Raw genomic sequence first — 20,044 nt, 5'->3', positions numbered from 1 at the left:
GTGTTATTTAATTTCTAACATTTGAAAATATACAGGTTTATGAAATTCTGCTAAGTGATGACTGATTAAAACAGAACTAGTATTACCTATTGCTAATTATAAGAGAAACAAGCACACATACTATGCTCAAGCATGCTTACACACACAGAAACAGCTGTGTGTTTGCAGTAAAGAGTTGAATCTGTGAACTATTTATTGTAAAATCTTCTCAGTCACCTGAATAACTTCCAAGCCTTGGAGCATTGTTGTCAGCACCATCATAAAAGTCTAAGGAATCCCAGTTGTGTTCTGTGGCAAAACTCACCACTTGCACCTATGAAGAAAAATGTGAGGCAAAGAACATAAACTTCTTCCCCTCTTTATTCAAGCTCAAAGATGACTCTAAATTGTAGCCTCTGTTTCTCTCAGTCATGAAAAGTTGTCTTGCTCCCCTTGTCAAAGAGAATGGAAAATCATCATTAAGTGAATAAAATGGCAACTATTTTTTATTTGATTGCCAATTCAAACTATGAATCCTGTAACCTTTAGTGACAACCACATATTACCTCTGTCAAGAGTCACATAGCCATGAAAATCAGATGGGTATAGAATATGCTTCTCTTGTTTGGAGGACATTGAGGAGAAGATGAAACATGGTATTTTCAATACATGAAGGTTTTTTCTCTCTATTTTCTCTAAACTAATCCCACAGGGATGCACGATGCTTCATCTATTTTGCCATTTTAAATTCTGCCTCCAGGTAAGAGAAAACTGCTGTGTTTGATTACCTTCATCACCAACTCATCTCCTGAGGAGGGGCAGTCACTAGCATGCTACGAACAAAAGGCAGAATAGTCACTTCCTTTCTTCCAGAGGGGAAAATATTCTTCCACTCATGCGGAGATGCAAAGTGGTAAGGAGATAAACTGCAAGCAGGAGGCCATACCTGTTCTCATATAGTGAAATCACACCTTACAAAGTAGAGAAATATCAGATTCTTGTTCCTGATTAGTAGGGGAGAGTTTCTGTTTGTTTTAACTGTTTACTGAAAAGCTTTAAAAGAGACAGAGGCATGATGAAATCCCAACCACCCTCAAAAAGGGGTGCCTTAGTCATTAAGTTAGAGAATAATGCTTCTTTTGCCTCAATTTTCCCCCCCAGAATTAAATAATTGCAACAGAAGAAATAAACACTAGTTCCAGTAAAATAAATCATGAAGCCATTTTTCTATGTGAAATAGATGACTTGGACCTTGTTCTACATGAAAGAAATGTTCAGTTTTGCTATCTATTTCTTGGATGGGGACCTCAAATACTGCACCTATTTTTGTAGGAATTGGTCAGATACAATAGTGAACAGATTTCTTTTTCTTAAGTGAAGCAGTGAAGAGGCCCTCACTCTTAGCATGCTTCAGATACTTTGAGACAGTAAATATATCTTTTTGTTTATTACAACTCTGAGGCAAAAGAATATCATGAAGAGTAAACACCTAAATTGAAATCAAAGTTATTAATTTAATCACCTCATTCATGATTCTGAAAAATGCAGCCTGTGATAAGAGATAAGCACTTTCAAAAAGCAACAGTGATGGCCTAAATCAGGAGGACAGTTACTGCCTAATTTAAATCCTCTGAACTATCTTCCTAGTATAAGAAATGCACAGAACAAAGTATCCTGTCAGCTGTCCTAGTCAACTCTTTAAATCAAGTAGTGTTTCTCAAAATCAATCTCAAAGCTGATTTAGGCTATTAAATATTATTGAAAACTTTGTAATGAAACTTGTAAAAAAGCTTTAAAGCACTGTGAAGAGTTTTTCAGATTTTCTTTATTAAGTCTTAACCTACATAAACTGAGCTCTTTATTCATTTTCTACAGCAGCTATATTTTGAACTAGGATAGACATAGAAAACTTTTTATCATGATTTCTTGATGTGCATTTTGCTAGGAATTTGTTCAGATGATGCTTAGAAGTTCTAATTTATTAAATTCAACTGCCTGTGCAATAACCAGATTTCTGTCAGTTTCTTTCGTGAGCTCTAGAGATAGGCATGACTAAGCTTAATGGATACTTTCCTACTGTGTGTTCTATGAGGTTCTTAATTAATGTAAGTTAGCAACAACTCTGAAACTATTTAAAAGAATAAATTCCTATCTCACATTGAAACATAATGAAGCATCTTTACATCACAGTGAACTTCCATAAACATAGAGTAAATAGCAGAGTTTCTAGGATAACATGTATAACTTGCCCTTGAAAGCAACTCACTTAATTTCACTGTGTGAAAGGAGACATATAAATCTGGGGAGAGCAAAAAAGAATTCCTAGGAAGGCTCTCTATTTCCCTTGGCTTATAAGGAGTCACTGATTTATTGAAATACATTTGGAAGTTATGGTGATATTCTTCTAAGTAAAAGGCTACAAGTGCATATTTTAAGATTTTTAAGAATTCCATAACTTTCAATCACTGCATAATTAAAAAGATGTGCAGTAAAGTCAATTTTCAGAATCACTAATGAGCTAGAAATATTGTACAGATAGATCTTTTCATCCTTAGCATAAGGAAAAACAGTTCTAAATATGATGGTAGCAAGCAAATAGCAAGTAAACTTACTTGAATCCCAGCTCCCTCTGGTACTGTGATCTTCCACACACAATTCAGATTGTTGTCATAAGGCTCAGGATAACCAGGAGATAAAATGGTCCCTTTGCGCTTTGTTAAAATACCACCACAGGGCACTGAAAGGAAATGCATAAGGGAAGAAAAGAAGTATAAAGCTTAGAATGAGAAGACTTATTATAAAAGCTTGTACTATGGCTGGAAACATATTAAATTGATGCTACATTAAAAAATACCTATATGCCTCAGGAAAATAAAATTTTATATCTCAAAACTCTTCCTTTATCTGACCAAAAAAGGAGTAGAAGAAAATTAGAATTATGTCAGTTTCCTACCTGACAGAATCATGCTAATACTCCCCTTGTTTATTTGACCTTTACAGAGTGAAATCCATTCTATTATCTCCTGGTAATCTTACAAAAATAAAGCATTTTTTAAGGCTTAGGTTGAAGTATGAAAAACCCATACTTTGTATTGTAATGTATAACTATAAAGTATTGTATTGTATATATTGTATTGTATAACTATAAGTATTGTATAACTATAAAAGATAAAAAGTGTCACAAAAAAGATAACATTGTTTCTTCTTTCTTTCTAATATTTTTTCATTCATTCTTTCTAATATTGCTCCTCTAAATAATTATTAACACCAGTCTCAACTCCTTGACTGTTGTGTGCTTGTGTGAGTTATTTCATCACAGTCTGTGCATCTACTGCATCAGTAAAGAATTTACAAGATCCTTGCAAGACTACATTCATCACATCTGTTCACGGATTAATAAAAGCGTTATGCATGGAACAGGACAGATACATTAAGTACCATCAAGTTTCTCTTTTGAATGTTCAACTTGAATACATCTTGTCTATATCTCTCTAACGGAGACAAATAATATTACATCTTAATCTGCATATGGATATTCTGTTGGTATGTTTGAAGTTGAAGGAAAAGATTGATGAGATGGTTTATAAAGTCCATTAAAAGCTAATGCATCACTTCTATGCAACATCACTAAGTGTTGTGGTTTGAGAGGAAGTGGGTTTTCTGGGATGCTGTGGTCACAACAATGGGTGCTCAGATTTGAATATTGGCACCTGGTGTGGCCACTGGGGACATTGGATACACCTCTGAGAACACAGGGGTTAAAAGCAGAGCACTCCCAGGGTAAGCCCTCTTGGTTTCTTCGAGGGAAGCAAGTCAGACCTCTCCCGGCCCAGCTGCTGGCTGGGCGGGAGGGGAAAAGCCATGCAGCCGGGAGAGGTAGGCCTGACCCTGGGGGTGGAAGGGTGGAAGAGAGAGAAGCACCAGGAGGCATCGAGCAGCCCCCACCAGGAGACAGAGAGAGAGACAGAGAGAGAGAGAGAGAGAGAGAGAGAGAGAGAGACTGTGCCACCTTGAAAGCTTGCGGAGAAGAGAGAAGGGCAGCAAGAAGGTTTCCAGCCCCTTGTGGGACTCTGCGGGCAGGCAGACCCTGAGTTTTTAACCCCTTTTTGGACAATGAAAACTTTACAGAACATTAACCTTTCCTAAAAGAGAGATAGAGTGGAAGATGAAGAAGGAAATGGGCAAGTGTAATGGGCAAGTGTGATGAAGGTCTGGGCAAGTGAAAGATGTCGGGAGAGAAGAATCTTAGGTGGGAAGAGATGATGGAGTGGTTTTAACTGGACTCTTCTTTTATAGCCATGGACAGAACCATGTTTCCTGTGACACAGAGACTGCATCCAGGGGGAGGCAATGACTCAGAGCCAAGAGGGTTCAGTGTTGGTACCCCTCGGCCCCAGGGGGTGAAATCTGGGGGGGACAAGTGTCCCAAAAGTGAGACTGCACTCTTTTTGGAACGGGATAAAGCATCCTTAAAAGATGACCCTAGGAGCAGCTCTGGTCCATGTGCAGTGGTGAGAGCACTGGACATGAAAGGAAGAGGTCACGATGGCAGATGTTCTCCGGGCGGTGCCACAAGTGACATGAAAACACACAAGGTTTCAACGTTGTTTCCAGAGGAAGCCTATGGCACAAGAAGGACTCCTCTCCTCTTAATGAACTGAGGATTGATTGTCTGAAGTGTGGTGCTGGACCGAGAGTTGAAATTTGGGGGATAGACATATTGGAAATTTGGTGGGGGGAGGAGGAAATGTGTTTGTAAGGTTTTCATTTTTCCTGTGTGTTCCTATTTACATATAGTTGTGGTGTAGTTAATAAAGTTTTCTTTTCTTTATTTCTAAGTGGGGGCCTGCTTTGCTTAGTCCTGGTCACATCTCACAGCAGAAACCAGGGAGAGTGTATTTTCATGGGGGCACTGGCATTGTGCCAGCGTCAAACCATGACACTAATTACTGAAGGGGCTTCAGGAGCTGCAAATATGAGGATTTAGAAAATAGATAGAATGAAACTTATCTTAATAATAAATATTGTAGCTACATATTGCGTGGCATAAAATTAATTGAGTCTGTTTGGAACTACATGGATAAATTAAAAGCTATTGCCACTGAAAGTCTTTACGCAATTACTCATAAAAGGATGACCAAATGGAATGGTTGATGCCAGGCTGCACCTTGAGTGTTGTGTTAATTTTTGAGCCCCGTACTACAAGAATGACCTTGAAGTGCTGCAGTAAGTCCAAAAAGAGGCAACAAAGCTGGCAGAGGCTCTAGAGCGTACAACATCAGAGTGGCTGAGGGAGCTGGGGCTGTTCAGCCTGGGGTAAAGAAGGCTCAGGGAGATCTTATCACTCTACAATCTGAAAGGAGGTTGTAGCCTGGTAGGAGTTGGGCTCTCCTCCCATGCAAGTAAGGCAAGAGGACATTGCCTCAGTCTGTGCCAGGGGAGGTTCAGATTGGACATCAGGTGAAGTTCTTCACAGGAGGGGTGGTTAAGCATTAAAATGTGCTTCCCAGGGAAGTGGTGGAGTCATCACCCCTGTAAGTGTCCAAGAAAAGAGTGGACGTGGCACTTTGTGCTGTGCTGTAGATGACATGGTGAGGTTTGATCAAAGGTTGAACTCGATGATCTTGGATGTTTTTTCTGACCCTAATGATTCTATGATTCAATGATTATATGTCTTATATCTGAATATGTAATATTAAAACACTCACTAGAATTAAGGCAATTTAATATGGTCACGTCTACCCCTTCAATTATTAAACTGGTTTAGTTTAATCTCATAGGTGTTTTATCACCTTTATTGACACAGGAATTTTCACACAGAAGGTGGACTGTAACTGTTCCTCAATTGAGCTTGTCTAGACACAGATAGCTTTCTCTTCATAGACTAAATAATGTATTAAAATAGCAGTAATGCATTGTAATAAATGTCCAAAAGAACTATTTCAACACTTAGTCAAGTCGTTATAACTGAAAAAAAACCAAAGGGAATGTAATTCAAGGGGAAAAGTAGCCCAATTCTACTGATTAAACTGTAATCTATGAAACTAAAATAGATAGAGCTATATACTTCACCCTCTTATTGATATAGAAATTGTGGTTCTATTGCTATGCCTGAAACAGTCTAAAGCAACATTATTTGTTTAAAACTTGATTAATCATATTTTATCAATAGTACCCCAGTGATACTTAGCCTTGATCTCTATCAGTATTTTGATATTTTGGAGATAATCTTATAATTTACTAAAAACCACTCATACTCTACTGGGCATCATCAGCTGGTTAGCATGGCAGATGAAACATCAGCCTAACGAAAACATGTTCTTTCTTTTCTTTTCATCTACTCACCTAAACCTCTGATTATGTATTCTGCTGGAGTCAGTACAATAATGCCATTTTTGCAACGGGTTATGATATTTTTTATAAAAACTTCTGATCCCTATCAGGAAAAGTAAAGTGGGGAATTTCATTACAATTACTAGATTTCCAGTTGGTCCAAGTCAGTTTATAAATATCAATGGATGCATGTTAATTTATGAATTTAATTGGAGAATTTAATCTCAAAGTGACTAGAACCAGAAAAAGTATGTTTTCTGATCTGAAAAGATACTGGCTTTTTCCTGACAAGTAACAAAATCTTAATGTAAGTATTTCTAAATCTTTAATATAATGGTGTTCTTCCTAAAAGCTTGCAATATCTTGTTAGACATCTGCAGTGTAAAAGCATCTTAGTCTTGTGAGAAGTCATGGCACAAACTAATATTTCTGATTCTTGATTAAAGAGGGATACTCAGAAGAGGAACTTCCAGGGATGTTAATGCAAGAGAAGCTATCACATTAAATATGGCAGCAGAGCATGTTCATGAAACTTGTGAAAGTTCACAGCAAGGTTACAATAGAAATAGAATAGAAAGGTTAGAATAGAAAGGAGAATAAAACTTAACCTTGAATAAAAAAGGAAGTAAAATAAAGTAAGCAAGAATAAAATACTATACCAATGACAAACAATAAACATATTCAACAGGAGACTAGTCCACACTTTAAGCAGTAATTATTTATATTAAAAAGCCTTAGGAACTCACCAATACATGTAGGGAGTGAATCATTCCATTGTGCCAATGCATTTGGTACAGTATCACATCTAATTGCTGTTGAGCCATGGAGGATATAGCCTGGATTGCACTCAAAAAGAACCAGTGAACCAACTGCAAATTCATTTCCAATCCTTTTCCCAAATCTTGGTTCAGGCACAGAGCTACACTGTGTTGCACTTGTTCTTGGAACAGCTGTGAACATACAAAGAATTGTGGATTCTAAATTTTCAGTTTGGTGAGGGAATACAGATATTGAATCACAAATATTTAAAATGTCTAGAAGAAACTTTCAGCTATTTCCCAGCTGAGAACATTTCCATAATACCCAAATGAATCTTCACAATAGAGATTGCTCACTTTTGATGTCTGAGTTACTATTTAGGAGAGCATAGCACTGATATCCTTGCTGAGACTGGAAGTAATGCATAAAATCCACATGTAAACCTATCAAAAATGACACTTATAAGAAATACTACCATGAGATACTTAACCAATACAGGGTTTCAAAATAACATTTTGTGTCAGATATTTACATTTATTCATGTGGTTTTCTAAATGTGTGTTCTGACTGTCAGATGAGGATTTATATATAATGAAAGAGTGAATTGCAATTGCAAGTGTTGGTATATAAAATTTTCCACTTGACCCATAAACAGGCAAATAATGTAAACCAAGAAAAATATCTCAATAACAGTAAGATCATTTTTAATCCACAGGTAATAACATTTACAGCTATTCATATTTAAATTGGGAGATAAAGCAGTTAGAGCATCCAGATGGGTGTAATATTTGTCAATCAGATTAGCAAACAAAACCAGCAGTTTTGTGTAACTCTCTTCTTAAATTTAGAACCCCTCTTATGTTTCTTAAGTATTTGATCTCAGCTTTAAAATACAGATAAAAGAATAGTTTCAAACATTTTTCAAAACATGTAGAAATAGTGACAATTTTCTGTAGTTAAAAGGCTATTAGTTTCCTCTTCATTCTCAGTCTGTTCCTCTCTGATGATTTACAAACTATGATGAACAGAATAAATGTACACATTTCCCTAGGTTGTCTCACCTTGATAAACAAAATGAAATCCTTTAGCTGTTACTGGTCCAACTGAGGTAAATCTGACTGTGATCTGGTTCCCCGAGCTCAATGGAAGGGATTCGCCTACTCAAACAATGAAAATACAAAGTTATCATAGACACTTTTTACCAAAGAAAACACCGGTCAACATCTTTGGAGATAGAAATAATACTCTCCAAACCCCGTTATGCTTCAGTAAACTTTGCAAGATATATGCAATTTTAATATTTTTTGTTGACAGTATTATGTCCTTCTAGGAAAGGGGAGTTAAAACTCATCTTAGTTACTAAGAATATTTGTTGCTTTTTCCTTTACCAAAATCAAAAAAACAACTCCCCTCAAAAAAAACCCCAAACCAATGAACCAATGACAACAAAACCAACAAATACCCACACCACAACAGACTCCCCTCAAAAAAAAAACCAAACAAAAACCCACAGAAAACCTAAATCAAAATGGAAAAAAAACAAACAAACAAACAACAAAAAAACCCCCAAGCCCCCAACCTCTTTAAATAGACTCAACATATAACTAATCTATTTAATTTTACTTTGGTACTAATATGCCTTGCTTTCCCTTTAGAATATGTACTACCTATTTCAGATAAAGCCAAAAAAGGCACAGAGTAAGAAGTCCTAAATATCCAAAATATTAGCTAAATATCAAAAATTTTAAAAAGGCAAAAAAAAAAAAGCAATTATACTCCATTTCATTCATCGATGCAAAGATTTTGAAGTGTTTAGTTCAAAATGTGGATTTCATATATTTGCTTGAGATGAATTCAAGCAAATACGACAATCCTTTTTCTCTCTTTATTTTTTTTTTGGAATATATTTTCTTTCTAGATTGATTTTAAAAAAGTAAATAACAATATACTGAGAGTTCTATTAAATGATACCTGAATGAGATCCTGAGAGAGAGGATAACAAAGATGACTGAAGAGCTGGGCCATCATATACTTCAACAACATCATGGAGTGATGTCTGGAAAAACACAAACTGGCCAAAAACAACTGACCAAATAGAAAGGAAAAGAAGGAAGAGGCACCAGTAGCCAAGACAAAAAAACACAAAGCCAAACACATGGAATAGAATAAGAAAGAGGAAAAAAAAGAGAGAGAACAAAATATATATTAATATATGGTTTTAAAAATAACTACATCACCTCTCCTGGTGCTGAATGTAGGTTATTTTTCACACAATTTAAAGTACAGTAAATGGATGAAAGTACATCTAAAAGTGACAATGAAGGTACAGAAGCCTTACAAATACATATAATCATTAAAGGATTCTAATAACTATAGAACAAAACAATTTTACTGCTATTGAATTATTTTCTACTTTCAGATTTTGTGCCCTCCACCACACATCTAAGTTCTCAGTGCAATTTTCTCCTTTATAATTCCAGGCATAGCATTATAGGCTGTGCTTTATTAATTAATTTTGTTGATAAACCTCTGTAACTTTTACTTGGAATGTAACTTACCTTGGAATGTTTCCCTTTTTTAAGAATAGTAACATTCCATACATCTTTGCTTTTTTGAAATAAATGAGCAACTGATTGAAGGCAACAAACAATTTTTAGAATAATCTATTGAATCACAAAAATCTTTATTTTTAAAGTCATTCTAGTGGAGCAACTCAATGCAAGGTTGCATAGCCCATTTGAATTAAAGGTGTTTTCCCTTTCAATACAAGTAATCAGTGGGAAAAAAAAAAAGAAAAATAAATTTTTGGGTTAGTTCTGACCCTAGTACCTAGAAAACATTTATATCCAATACTATAAGCAGTGGAGGGGAAAATGACTTAGGAACTATACATGTATAAAGGTGGAAGCAGTCAGATATTTTTATGTATTGGAACAACTAAAAATAAATTGAAGCATTTCTTGTTCATTATCCAGGTTAGACATTTTGGAATAAATATTCCAATGTGTTCCTACTAGGTTCTGGTTGTCTGTCAAAAGTTCTGCAGTACCTTCATTTGGTAGTTTTAGTTATAGAAGATGAAGCTCTCACCTCCATTTCTTTCAATGATTATACATCCTTAAAGCTTTAAAAATTGTATATTAAAACTGAATTGTCTTCAAATTGTTGACTTTTTTCTGACTGATTTTTTTTTAAAGGCAATTCCATGTTCCTTACTCATTATCTTATCATATATTTGTTTCAGTTTTTAAAAGCCTATTTTTGAAGGAAAAGACTGAATGTTATATTTATAAAAATTTGAAACAAAAGTTTTTCTGAGACACTTCCAAAGATTCTTGTCCATATTTTAAGAGCAAGTATAAGAGAGAAGCTGAATTTCTCCTTCAATTTCCAGAAAATAAATCATTGATGTTTTTAATAGTTCTGATTATTTTCAAAATAATATTTGTCTGGATTCAAGTCTTCTCTTGCTGTTGCTAAAGATGACAAACAAGCTTTTAATCCAGTCAATTTTTCCTGTCATATTTTGACTTTTATCAAATCTTTTTTCGTACTCAGTGAATTTCATTTTGCCATTGAGACAAGAAAAGTTACTTGTGACTTCCACTGCTATTTCCCATTTTCAATTAAGCTTCAAATATGTATAGAAAATTCAGGCAAGAGCTGAGGCTCCTGTAACAAGTACACATAGCTGTTATCAAGATCTGTATACTGGGAAAACTGTAAAAATTTACTTGTTAAGCTATATTTGTATTTTAATGGGTTACAAAATAAATAAATAAGCTATTTATCCACAGTTTTAACATATATGAGTAAAATTCCAGGTCTTTTTTATATGTTTTGTAAGTATTTCAATATTGGTTTTTCCTCTGGTTTTGTCCTGGGAATCCTTTGATATAACACTGAAGAAGGTGAACTAATGCATGACCTAAAATCAGCCACTTTGGAATGAGAAAGGTCCACGTATAATTTTTGGCAACTTTTTTTTTCATTATCATTTGTGCATTTCCTAATAAAATACAAACAAAAATATAAGAACATAGCCAAAAGTTTTCATTGACTTGAGATAAAATATATTTTAAAGAGATTTTAAGTGACTGAGACATCAAAAGAAGCGGTAAAGAGGAATTACTGCCAGAAAGGGGTTAACATGGAACAGCAGAAAGCTCAAGTAAGTGTTTTGAGCCTTTTATGAGCAATTTACATGAGTCAAGCTGCTTTCTCAAATTAAGCAGGAATATGCTGCAGCCCCTAGAGAAGAAATAATCTAGATCATTCTCCCTCCTTTTTGAGTGCCAGGATACTTTTGATTTATTAAACTGCAAAATGTTGAAAGGTATAGTGACTGATACCTAACTAGTTGACATAATGTTGTGAGAAAGGAAATTCAGATTATTAGAAAAAAAACCAGTTCATTATTCCTGTGTTTTCTGGTGCTCATTATTGTCTACTTCCTTTGGTAGCGGTTTCATTTGGTGTTCATTCTTTTATTTTCTAGTGTTTAAAAATAATTTTCTTAAAATTAAATAATAACCAACATATTTGTAGCCTGTGCAAACCACCTTTTAAATTAGCAAATGTTGATAAAATATTATGTAAGTATTAAGTGTAGTCTGCCTTTGGGAAAAAAATGATTGAAAACTATTATCCAGCTCAAATAAAGATCAAATCATTTCAACTGAAGAATTTGGGTGTGATTTTTTTTTTCTCTAATGATGGATGGATAAGCATTCTCTGAATAATGACTTAATCATCTGCTATCCCCTGTCAACTGAAAATCATCTGTCCAAAGATGTCCTTTAGACTTTTGACATCTAAAGTTGAGCAAATTATTTCTGAATTTATGCTCATCTTGGTGTTCAATGTTTTGTAGTAATACTATTTAAAAATAAAATACAATTTTCCCTGTGTTTTGTGGTTTAATATTTTACTTACAATTTAGTTGTCTTTTATTTTACAAGATAAACAATGCAAGATTGTTCAAAAAACACTTTGTCCTGAAATTTTGATAGCTAATGATTTATGCATTTCTTAAAAAATAAACAAAATGCATTTTAAGGGGTTTTTTATACATTTCCATCTGTGTGATTTTTTTAAATTTGAAAATTCCAGGTAAATTGTAATGTTAATATAGCCAATAATTTAGGACAGTGAGGGAATCCATTAATTCAAATTATGTCAGCACAAGAAAGCTCCCTTTTAAACAGGCAATAGCTAGATAAGCAGACTTTCCATGCCTCTAAATATCTAGATGTTTCTATGGCCTTCATCACTGTAACATCTGGACACTTTCAAAGAGTTTGGAAAGCATCTAAAACCAGATGGAATTGTCCAAAAATAGATTGCTAGTTAAAAAATTCATCAAAGAAATTTTAGTTTCATCTTTAGAGTAAGAAATAAATATGTATAGAATTTACATCTGCCTGTTTAAAAAAAACCAAACTGGTATAATTTAAATAGCATTAGATTATGAACAGTATCCTAAGTATAATTCCTATCACAAAATTAGAAAATAACTGAGGCTAGAAGCCTTTGCCAATGATCCAGTACAGTCCTTTTTCAGACAGGATGGCCAGATCGCTCTGGTCCATGTATAATCAGGTTTTGAACTTCTATGGGGATGGAGAACCCACAACCTCTTTGAGCAACCAGACCCAGCATCCTGCCTCCCTTACAGTTTTTATCCCTTGCCTTGCTTTGCCTTGCCTTTCTTTCCCTTGGCTGAACAGCGCCAACTCTCTACTTTTAATCATCTTGATCATCTCCAATATTTGCAGAAGGTGACCAGGACTATTTCCTCTATCACCTTTGCAGGTAGAGAGGTGAGACCAACTGGCTTTTAGTTCTCTTAATCCTTCTCCTTGCTTTTCCTGAAGATAGGAGTGTTGTTGTCTTTTTCCAGCCCTTGGGAAGCTCCCTCAGCAGTCACAACCTGCCAAGGGTAACTGACCTCCCATGCACTCCATCATCTCCCATGGGTTTGCTCAGTTTGTCTAAGTGCTCCTAGTCCTCCTCTAAGTCATCCTTACTCCAGACTTTTCTGCTGGTCTCAGGGTTCCAGGATTGTTCAAGATTGGTTTACCGGTCAAGACGGTAGTTAAAAAGAAATTTATTAATTCATGTTTCTCTGAATTTATTTTTCTGCAGAGACTTCACCCCAGATTCAATCTTACATGGATTTTGACTTTTCTAACCTCATCTTTTCAGTGCAGTTCAAGTGTTTCTATTCCTTCTTGAACATCTGACCTTGCTTCAACCCCTTGAGTTTTTCTTTTTTTTTAATGTTCAAGTTTTATCAGCAGCTCCTTGTTCATCTGGGCAGGGTCTTTGCTTGATAGTCTACATTGGCATGGACCATTACTTTCCTGAAGTTGTGATCCCTGAAAATTAAATTTACTTCCTGGACTTCTCATCTCTCCAGGGCCATGTACAATCAGAGTCTTCCAAAAGAGACCCCTGAATTGCTCACATTTCTGACTGTATTGGGTCTGACTCAGATAGAGTTCATTTTTCTTTAGCAGCCCTCACAGTGTGCTTTGCATTGGTAGCTGGAAAGGTGTTGATAACACAGCAGTGTTAACAAGGGCTGGGAGTGGGCAAGGTCCTGGGGGAGGGGACAGAACCAGGACACCTGACTCAAATTAGCCAAAGAGATATTACATACCATATGATGGCAGCACAGATATAAAAACTAAGGGAGAGAGGAGAAATGAGGGGTATTTTTTATCCTACAGTGCTTGCCTCTTGGAGCAACTGCTATGTGTGCTGAGGCCCTGCTTCTTGGGAAGTGTCTGAACATTGCTTGCTGATGGGAAGTAGAGATTGACTGTTCCCGTTGTTTATGTACAGACAAAGTTTTGCTTGACTTTTTTTTTCCTTTAAACCTGCTAGTTGTTTTCAGTCTTATTCTCTCTCCCTTGGTCTGCTGGGAAGGGGATTTATAGAGTGGCTTGGTGAGACCTGACATCCAGCCAAGGTCAACCCACAACACTGAAAGAGTTAATCCTAACTCAAAATTCAAACATGTAGCATGTAATTGTCATTAATGCTAGTACTGATCAAGTAGTATTTACTTGGAAAAAATATATTTATTTTATATATTATGTCAGCTATTGGATTTAAAGAAATACTCTTTAAAACTTACATGGATAACAATAGAATAAGATGATAATTCTTCACCCTGGATTTTCCCTTCTTAGGGATATTTTGTGTGCCTAATGGTTTACTGAAATCAGTAAGCTTTAGTGTAAAATCAAGTCCACTACAGTCATAATTCACTTGCCTTTAAAAAAGCAACAGAAGGACTAACATGGTTTAAGCATTGTTATTACAGAAACTGAAATGTGCTATTCATATATACCCTGCTGGTGAGACTCTAGGCATTTGTTTAAAGCCTGAATCAGCATTTAAAATGATAGGTCTTAGTAACTGACAAGGAAATATGAAAATCAGCCCTATTAACTGTAACAGAACCCAAATTACCTTTACAGTTTTTTTGTCTCAAATCAGAATCTATTTCAGTCTGGAAAAGACATATGGGCTATATCATGGCCCTTATTTTCTATAGTAACTTCACTGTTTCTCTAGCACCAAATCAGTTGAAAGAACTGAGCAAAATCCCAACAAACAAAAGACCCATATAAGTCAACTTATTTGTTAAGAATGTGAATTTAAAATTGTGCTTTAAAATGGTAGTTTAGATAATTTCCTCTAATATATTTAAAACAGGTTTCTTCTAACTGTGAATGAAAAATAAAGTATTCAGGTGTCTACCACTTGTGGTATAAAAAAGGTCTAATTTTAGAGCTAGAGGTCTTTCTCAGAATTTGAAGTTACTCTGTAATAGTTAACTTTTCGTAGTTTCAAAAAAATTTCTGTAGCCTGTCTAAATAATATTTCCAAAAGAGAGTTTTGTTCACAACATGAACAAAGAAAATATAAAAATTTTATTTCACAGTGAAAAAAAACCCATAAGAATCTGTTTTCTATGTCTGGTCCACTGATGATATGCTCTCTTTGCTTATGATTTAGCTTAATTTTTTTTTTTCCTGTGAACTCCTTTAAAAAAATTACAATACCATATTTAATTTTTTTTGGGGAAAGAAAATAAAAAAGAGGAAGAAGTCCACATTTTTGAGAAACTTCTTTAGAAAACAGAGAAATCTATCACTAGAGAAATAGTATCTATGGTGATTAAGGATAACAAGTGCGCACTAAGAAAGAAGAAATGCAAATTTCTCATGCATCCTAACTCCCAAGTCTGGAAATCCCATTCACTGTGCTAAGTGATGGTTCATGGTCAGTCAGCCAAATGAATGACAATGGAGAAAATCTATGCTTTAAATAAACAGAATTCAGGCATAAGTCCAGGAAGCAGGAAATTACTGTGTGATGTTTTCTCTCAATGAAAGAGACCCAGCAAGTCCTTAGGGTTGATCATGTTAGTGCCATCAATCAAATGATCAACTGATAGGAAAAACCTTGTGCCATTCTCAGAAGAAAGAGAGGAGTTCCTTACAAAATAGACACCTGCATTAAGATTTGACTACCCTAGTATGATGAAAATCACTTTCAACCAGTTTTCTTTGCAGAAGTTACAGTTTTTTAGATTTTTTTAAGGAGAGAAGGGGAGGAAAGAGTGAGGTTTTTCTTGTTTTGTTTTGGGATTTTGTTTTTTTTTTTTTTTTGAGAAATGGGACATTATTTGAATTTTTCATTTCTACAATTTCCTTTGGAATCACTTTCAAGACATCTCAAACCAGCCATGGAGTAGCCTTGAAAAAAATAAATGCATAAATTAATATCATAATATCTGTATCTAGAAATATTTTAAAATTAAGGTTCATACATTATTTATATGAAGTAGCTCTGCAAGCCAAGACTTTTGCATAACATAGCTTAATCATGGAAATTTATATATAATAAACTCAGAGATGATCTGGTACAAAGTCTTAATATGACTCTTTGCTGTTTTAATCTATGACAAAAGCAGAAAAATTAGTTTTACTATAATGTTAAAAAAGTCAGTCTACCTTCTGTTGCAATGTATATCTGCCCCTCCTACAGGAACATAGCCTTTCTCTTTGAATGCCTCTTTTCATTTAAGTATTTAGCTTTGTAACAAACAGGAGATAAGAAAAATATTATGAATTTTTCCTTTGTATTTAGGATCAATCAGCAATACACTGTGATGCATTGAACTAGAAATACAAATGACAGACTGACTCAGCATTTTAAAAGTAACATATTCATTTAGACACCAAATAAACAGATATTTGCCCTCTTCTGCTGAGAAAAATGTCCAGTAAAGCTGCAAGATAATTTGAGTGTTTGTTGGGCTTTTTGAAGAGAAGTAGGTCAATAATCTCTGAGAAGATTTTTGGAGGAAAGATTGAAAGATGACATCCTGAAGAGAGGATCTTACAGAACTCATGATAGGAGTACTGCTCTCAGTAAGGAAACCTAAATTGATTTTGACCAGCTCACATAAAAGAATTAGAAGATTTGATCTTTTGCTGTTCAGTGTAATAATTCAGTTTGACATAACACTGACTATGTCTGAGTTAGCACTGCTACTGTAATTTCTAAATGAAAATAGTAGCAGAGGTCTCATTTTTAAAAAATGTTTCTCCTCTGACATTTCCAAACATTTGGTTGTCTGCCAGTTATTGCTAATACATTCAGTCTCGTCTGTGTCTGTAGCAGTGATCTTTAGTGATATCCGTTGCATTTCTCTGCTATGGTTGACACTTCTTATCATAAGCTGCAACAGGAAAATTATTAATTGTTTGTGAATACAAATAGAGTCTCTGCTAATAGTATTTTGTTGTGTAAATCCTGATTCATTTCAAAACAGCAGAATAAAACAGTTGTCTAGTGCTCCTGACCTTGGAAGAAGTAAAAATTAATTCCACCTGTATGAGCCTCTTGGGTGCACTACAGACTAGATGTCAAAATAAGGCTAGAGAGGGGTTTATGTGTAAACCATTGAAAGGGATATTCTTACTGGCATCAGTTATGGACAGAGATGTGCTGAGCAACTGAGCAATGAAACTAAATGGACTTGATATATAATGTTACTAAACATAATCAGATATAAAAATAAAGAGAATAATTATAGAACTGAAAAGTTGCTAAAGCTGCCAATAGGTAAAAGGAGCCCCATGTTACACACACACATATATATATATATACACACACACATTTTCTATAGCAACTGAACTGTAGATAAGCTATAGAAACTTTACACAAGTCTCCCAGCATAAAGAAGCATGACCATACAAGACAAACCTACAAAAGTCCTCAAATATGACAAAATTCTATTTCAAAATCATATGTATGGCACTAATTTACTGTTATTAGCAAATTATTATGAGTGATTAACATAAAAGTCATGGAGGTTTTCCAAACCACACAAAGATGTGCCAGTTAACTTGAATAGGGTGAATTAATTGGAATATATACTAGTTCTTCCCAATGTTTGCGACTAACACTACTGTCTAGTCCTTAATCTCTGTGGAGACTCTCCTTAAAGTCTATGGAAAAAGCCTTTACTGAATTATCTGCTTTTCATCAAGAATTATTGGTGTTCCTTTGGTAATCTCAGCTGGAGATGGCAAATGTAATCCTGCATTTCCTAGTATGATATCCAGATTATTAGGGAGGAAAAGGCAGAATAAATGAGTGTCTCAGCAAAGAAGGAAGAGGTAAGGAAGGACAAGAAAGAGTTCTGGCTCTTAAAGCTCACATGTGCCATTTTCCTCCCACAGATGAAGGTGAAGAAAATAGCTGTTCCATTCTGTGATCTCAAAAAACCAGAGCCCACTGATCTAGACTGAGCTGCAAGCCATCCTCTGCTGTTCTTCCTTTGTTTCAATTCTACAAAGGAAGTGTTGAACAGAAAAATGATTTGTCCTCTCTCCTCTCATAGTATTCCTGCATTCTCAGACTCTGAGAGGAAGAAGAAGATGGGATCTGCTGATTTCTCATGTCTAAGAAAAGGAAATATTTATCTGAATGTATAAAAAGATAATAAGAATAAATTTGGAGACAGAAGATGGGCAGTTACTAACACTGGAAGCTCAGCATGAGGAGTGATGTTAAACTGCACAGAAAAAAACTTACATGCATATTTCCCCACAAATGAGTGCAATTCCACGTAAAATATGAGATTTAAGACTTTTCCTGGAGCTGGAAGAGGACTGAACTCTCCTAATTAACACATTTCCTGCTTTCTTCTAAAATCAGCAGAGCTTATTACACTAAATAAACTATCATTCTCCTCTGGCTTCAAACCTCTGCCTCCCTCTTTTCTCCCATTCTGCAACTCTCATCCCTCTCTCCTGGCCTGAATCATCATGCATACATGTAAAGCTCTTTCAGGATCTGCAACAACACAACAGTAGAGGGAAAACAGTTAAAACAATATTTATTTTTAATTTATTGCTAGTTATATAATGTTATTTTATATTATTAATTATAGAGTATATTACTTGCAATAATTTTAAAATTCCTATTATGTACATCTGCTATCACAGAAACCTGAAGGAAGCATCAAACCACATAAATTTTCTTTTCTCTATATTGATTTGTTCTGATTTTATTCAACTGAAATTCAAACACCTATTATTATACTTTGTTTAAAAAGGTAACATAGATTAATTTATCCCTGTGGACAAAAAAAAATGTATTTTATAATTTTAACTCCTTTAATACTCCTCAGATTTATAGATGTTGAATTTATCTCATTTTCTTACCTACCTAAAAAATAGATGGTATTTTATGCCTTACTATTCAGTATTTTTGCTGAGTGGAAGGAAATGTAACACCACATTTAAAAAGAAAAAGGCCTCTGTTCCTGTGTGTTCTGGTTTCTACCAGGACAGGGTTACATTCTGCAGTAGCAGGAGGGGCATGGCCAGGACAGGAGGTTTTTCTTTACCACCTCATGTGATTGTCAGGGATGGGGGAAGGAAGGCTCTTTGAGAAGAAGTGGTTCCTTCAGATCCTGCAAGCCTGGCAGAGAGAGCCATCTGGTACTGTCTATTATCATCTGGCTTCTTTTCCATGTGAATTGTTTCTTTTCTTATGCCCTCTGTCATTAATACTGTTTCTGTTACTGATCTTATTCTTATCTCATTGCTGTTTACAGTAAATTTTTCTTATCTCAAACCATGATCTTTTGAGCCTCCAGTTCTTATCTCCAGCCACCCACAAGAGGGACGGGGCATGGGGTAGCAAGTGGCAGTATGGTTTTAGTGCACTGCGAACCTTGCTTGACCTACTATTTTCTTTTTTTTTTTTTTCGAAAGAATGTCATTCTCAATGTCTTGCATGAAAAATATACCTCTCATATGTTGCCAATGTCATTTCTAAACTAGGGAAAGAGGATCGAAGTGATAATGCAGTTGAAGTAAAACAGTTTGACAAAAAAAAAAATACAGCTGCCCTAGGCTGTAATTATTTTTTATTTAATAGACTGAGAGTGAGTTAACAGATCAGGAGCACTGACTAGAGTGAGAATTAGAAATTTAATTTGAATAAAAGCTGCATAGAGAAAGCCTACCAATAAATAAGGCAATATATTGTTTGATATAAAAGTACACTAGTTTCAAAGCATCCTACTGAAACACTTCAATGAAGGTGTGTAGACATTTTCCTACATTATGTCAGTCCTATATATAGTCTTTCTTAAAAACTAAAGTAAGTCTTTGGTCACTAGTAATGTTTTTTAATTAGATATTTTTGTGGTATATAACACAACACATTTTAAATCTATGATAATGCCTAACAGATCGATCAGTGATTAATGCTATAAACCTAAATAAAAGCAGAAGAATGAAAGTATATTTCACATCTACTTTGCACAGGCTGTGTTTTCTGAGATTATTTTACCAAGGCAGTAGTCAAAGCTGCAGACCTAGCTGCTGACTTGAAATAAACTGTTTTGTACAGTTTAAACTTCTGGCTTCAA

General features: G+C 35.0%; 1 protein-coding gene across 1 annotated transcript in view; it reads right to left on the bottom strand.

The window, feature by feature from the left end:
- The window catches only part of CSMD3 (CUB and Sushi multiple domains 3), a 595,264-nt gene that overhangs the window by 108,093 nt on the left and 467,127 nt on the right, over positions 1–20,044 (bottom strand). Inside the window, exons 33-37 of the mRNA XM_036400790.2 lie at positions 9,043–9,156; positions 8,133–8,228; positions 7,059–7,262; positions 2,592–2,716; positions 217–313 (exon numbers count right to left, since the gene is read on the bottom strand). Of these exons, the coding sequence (XP_036256683.1) occupies positions 217–313; positions 2,592–2,716; positions 7,059–7,262; positions 8,133–8,228; positions 9,043–9,156 (636 nt within the window). The remainder of the gene's footprint in view (positions 1–216; positions 314–2,591; positions 2,717–7,058; positions 7,263–8,132; positions 8,229–9,042; positions 9,157–20,044) is intronic.

The sequence above is a fragment of the Molothrus ater genome, chromosome 1 (assembly GCF_012460135.2).
Source record: "Molothrus ater isolate BHLD 08-10-18 breed brown headed cowbird chromosome 1, BPBGC_Mater_1.1, whole genome shotgun sequence".
Lineage (NCBI taxonomy): Eukaryota > Metazoa > Chordata > Aves > Passeriformes > Icteridae > Molothrus > Molothrus ater.
The sequence above is the reverse complement of the archived record's forward strand: the minus strand, read 5'-3'. Positions and strand labels throughout refer to the sequence as shown.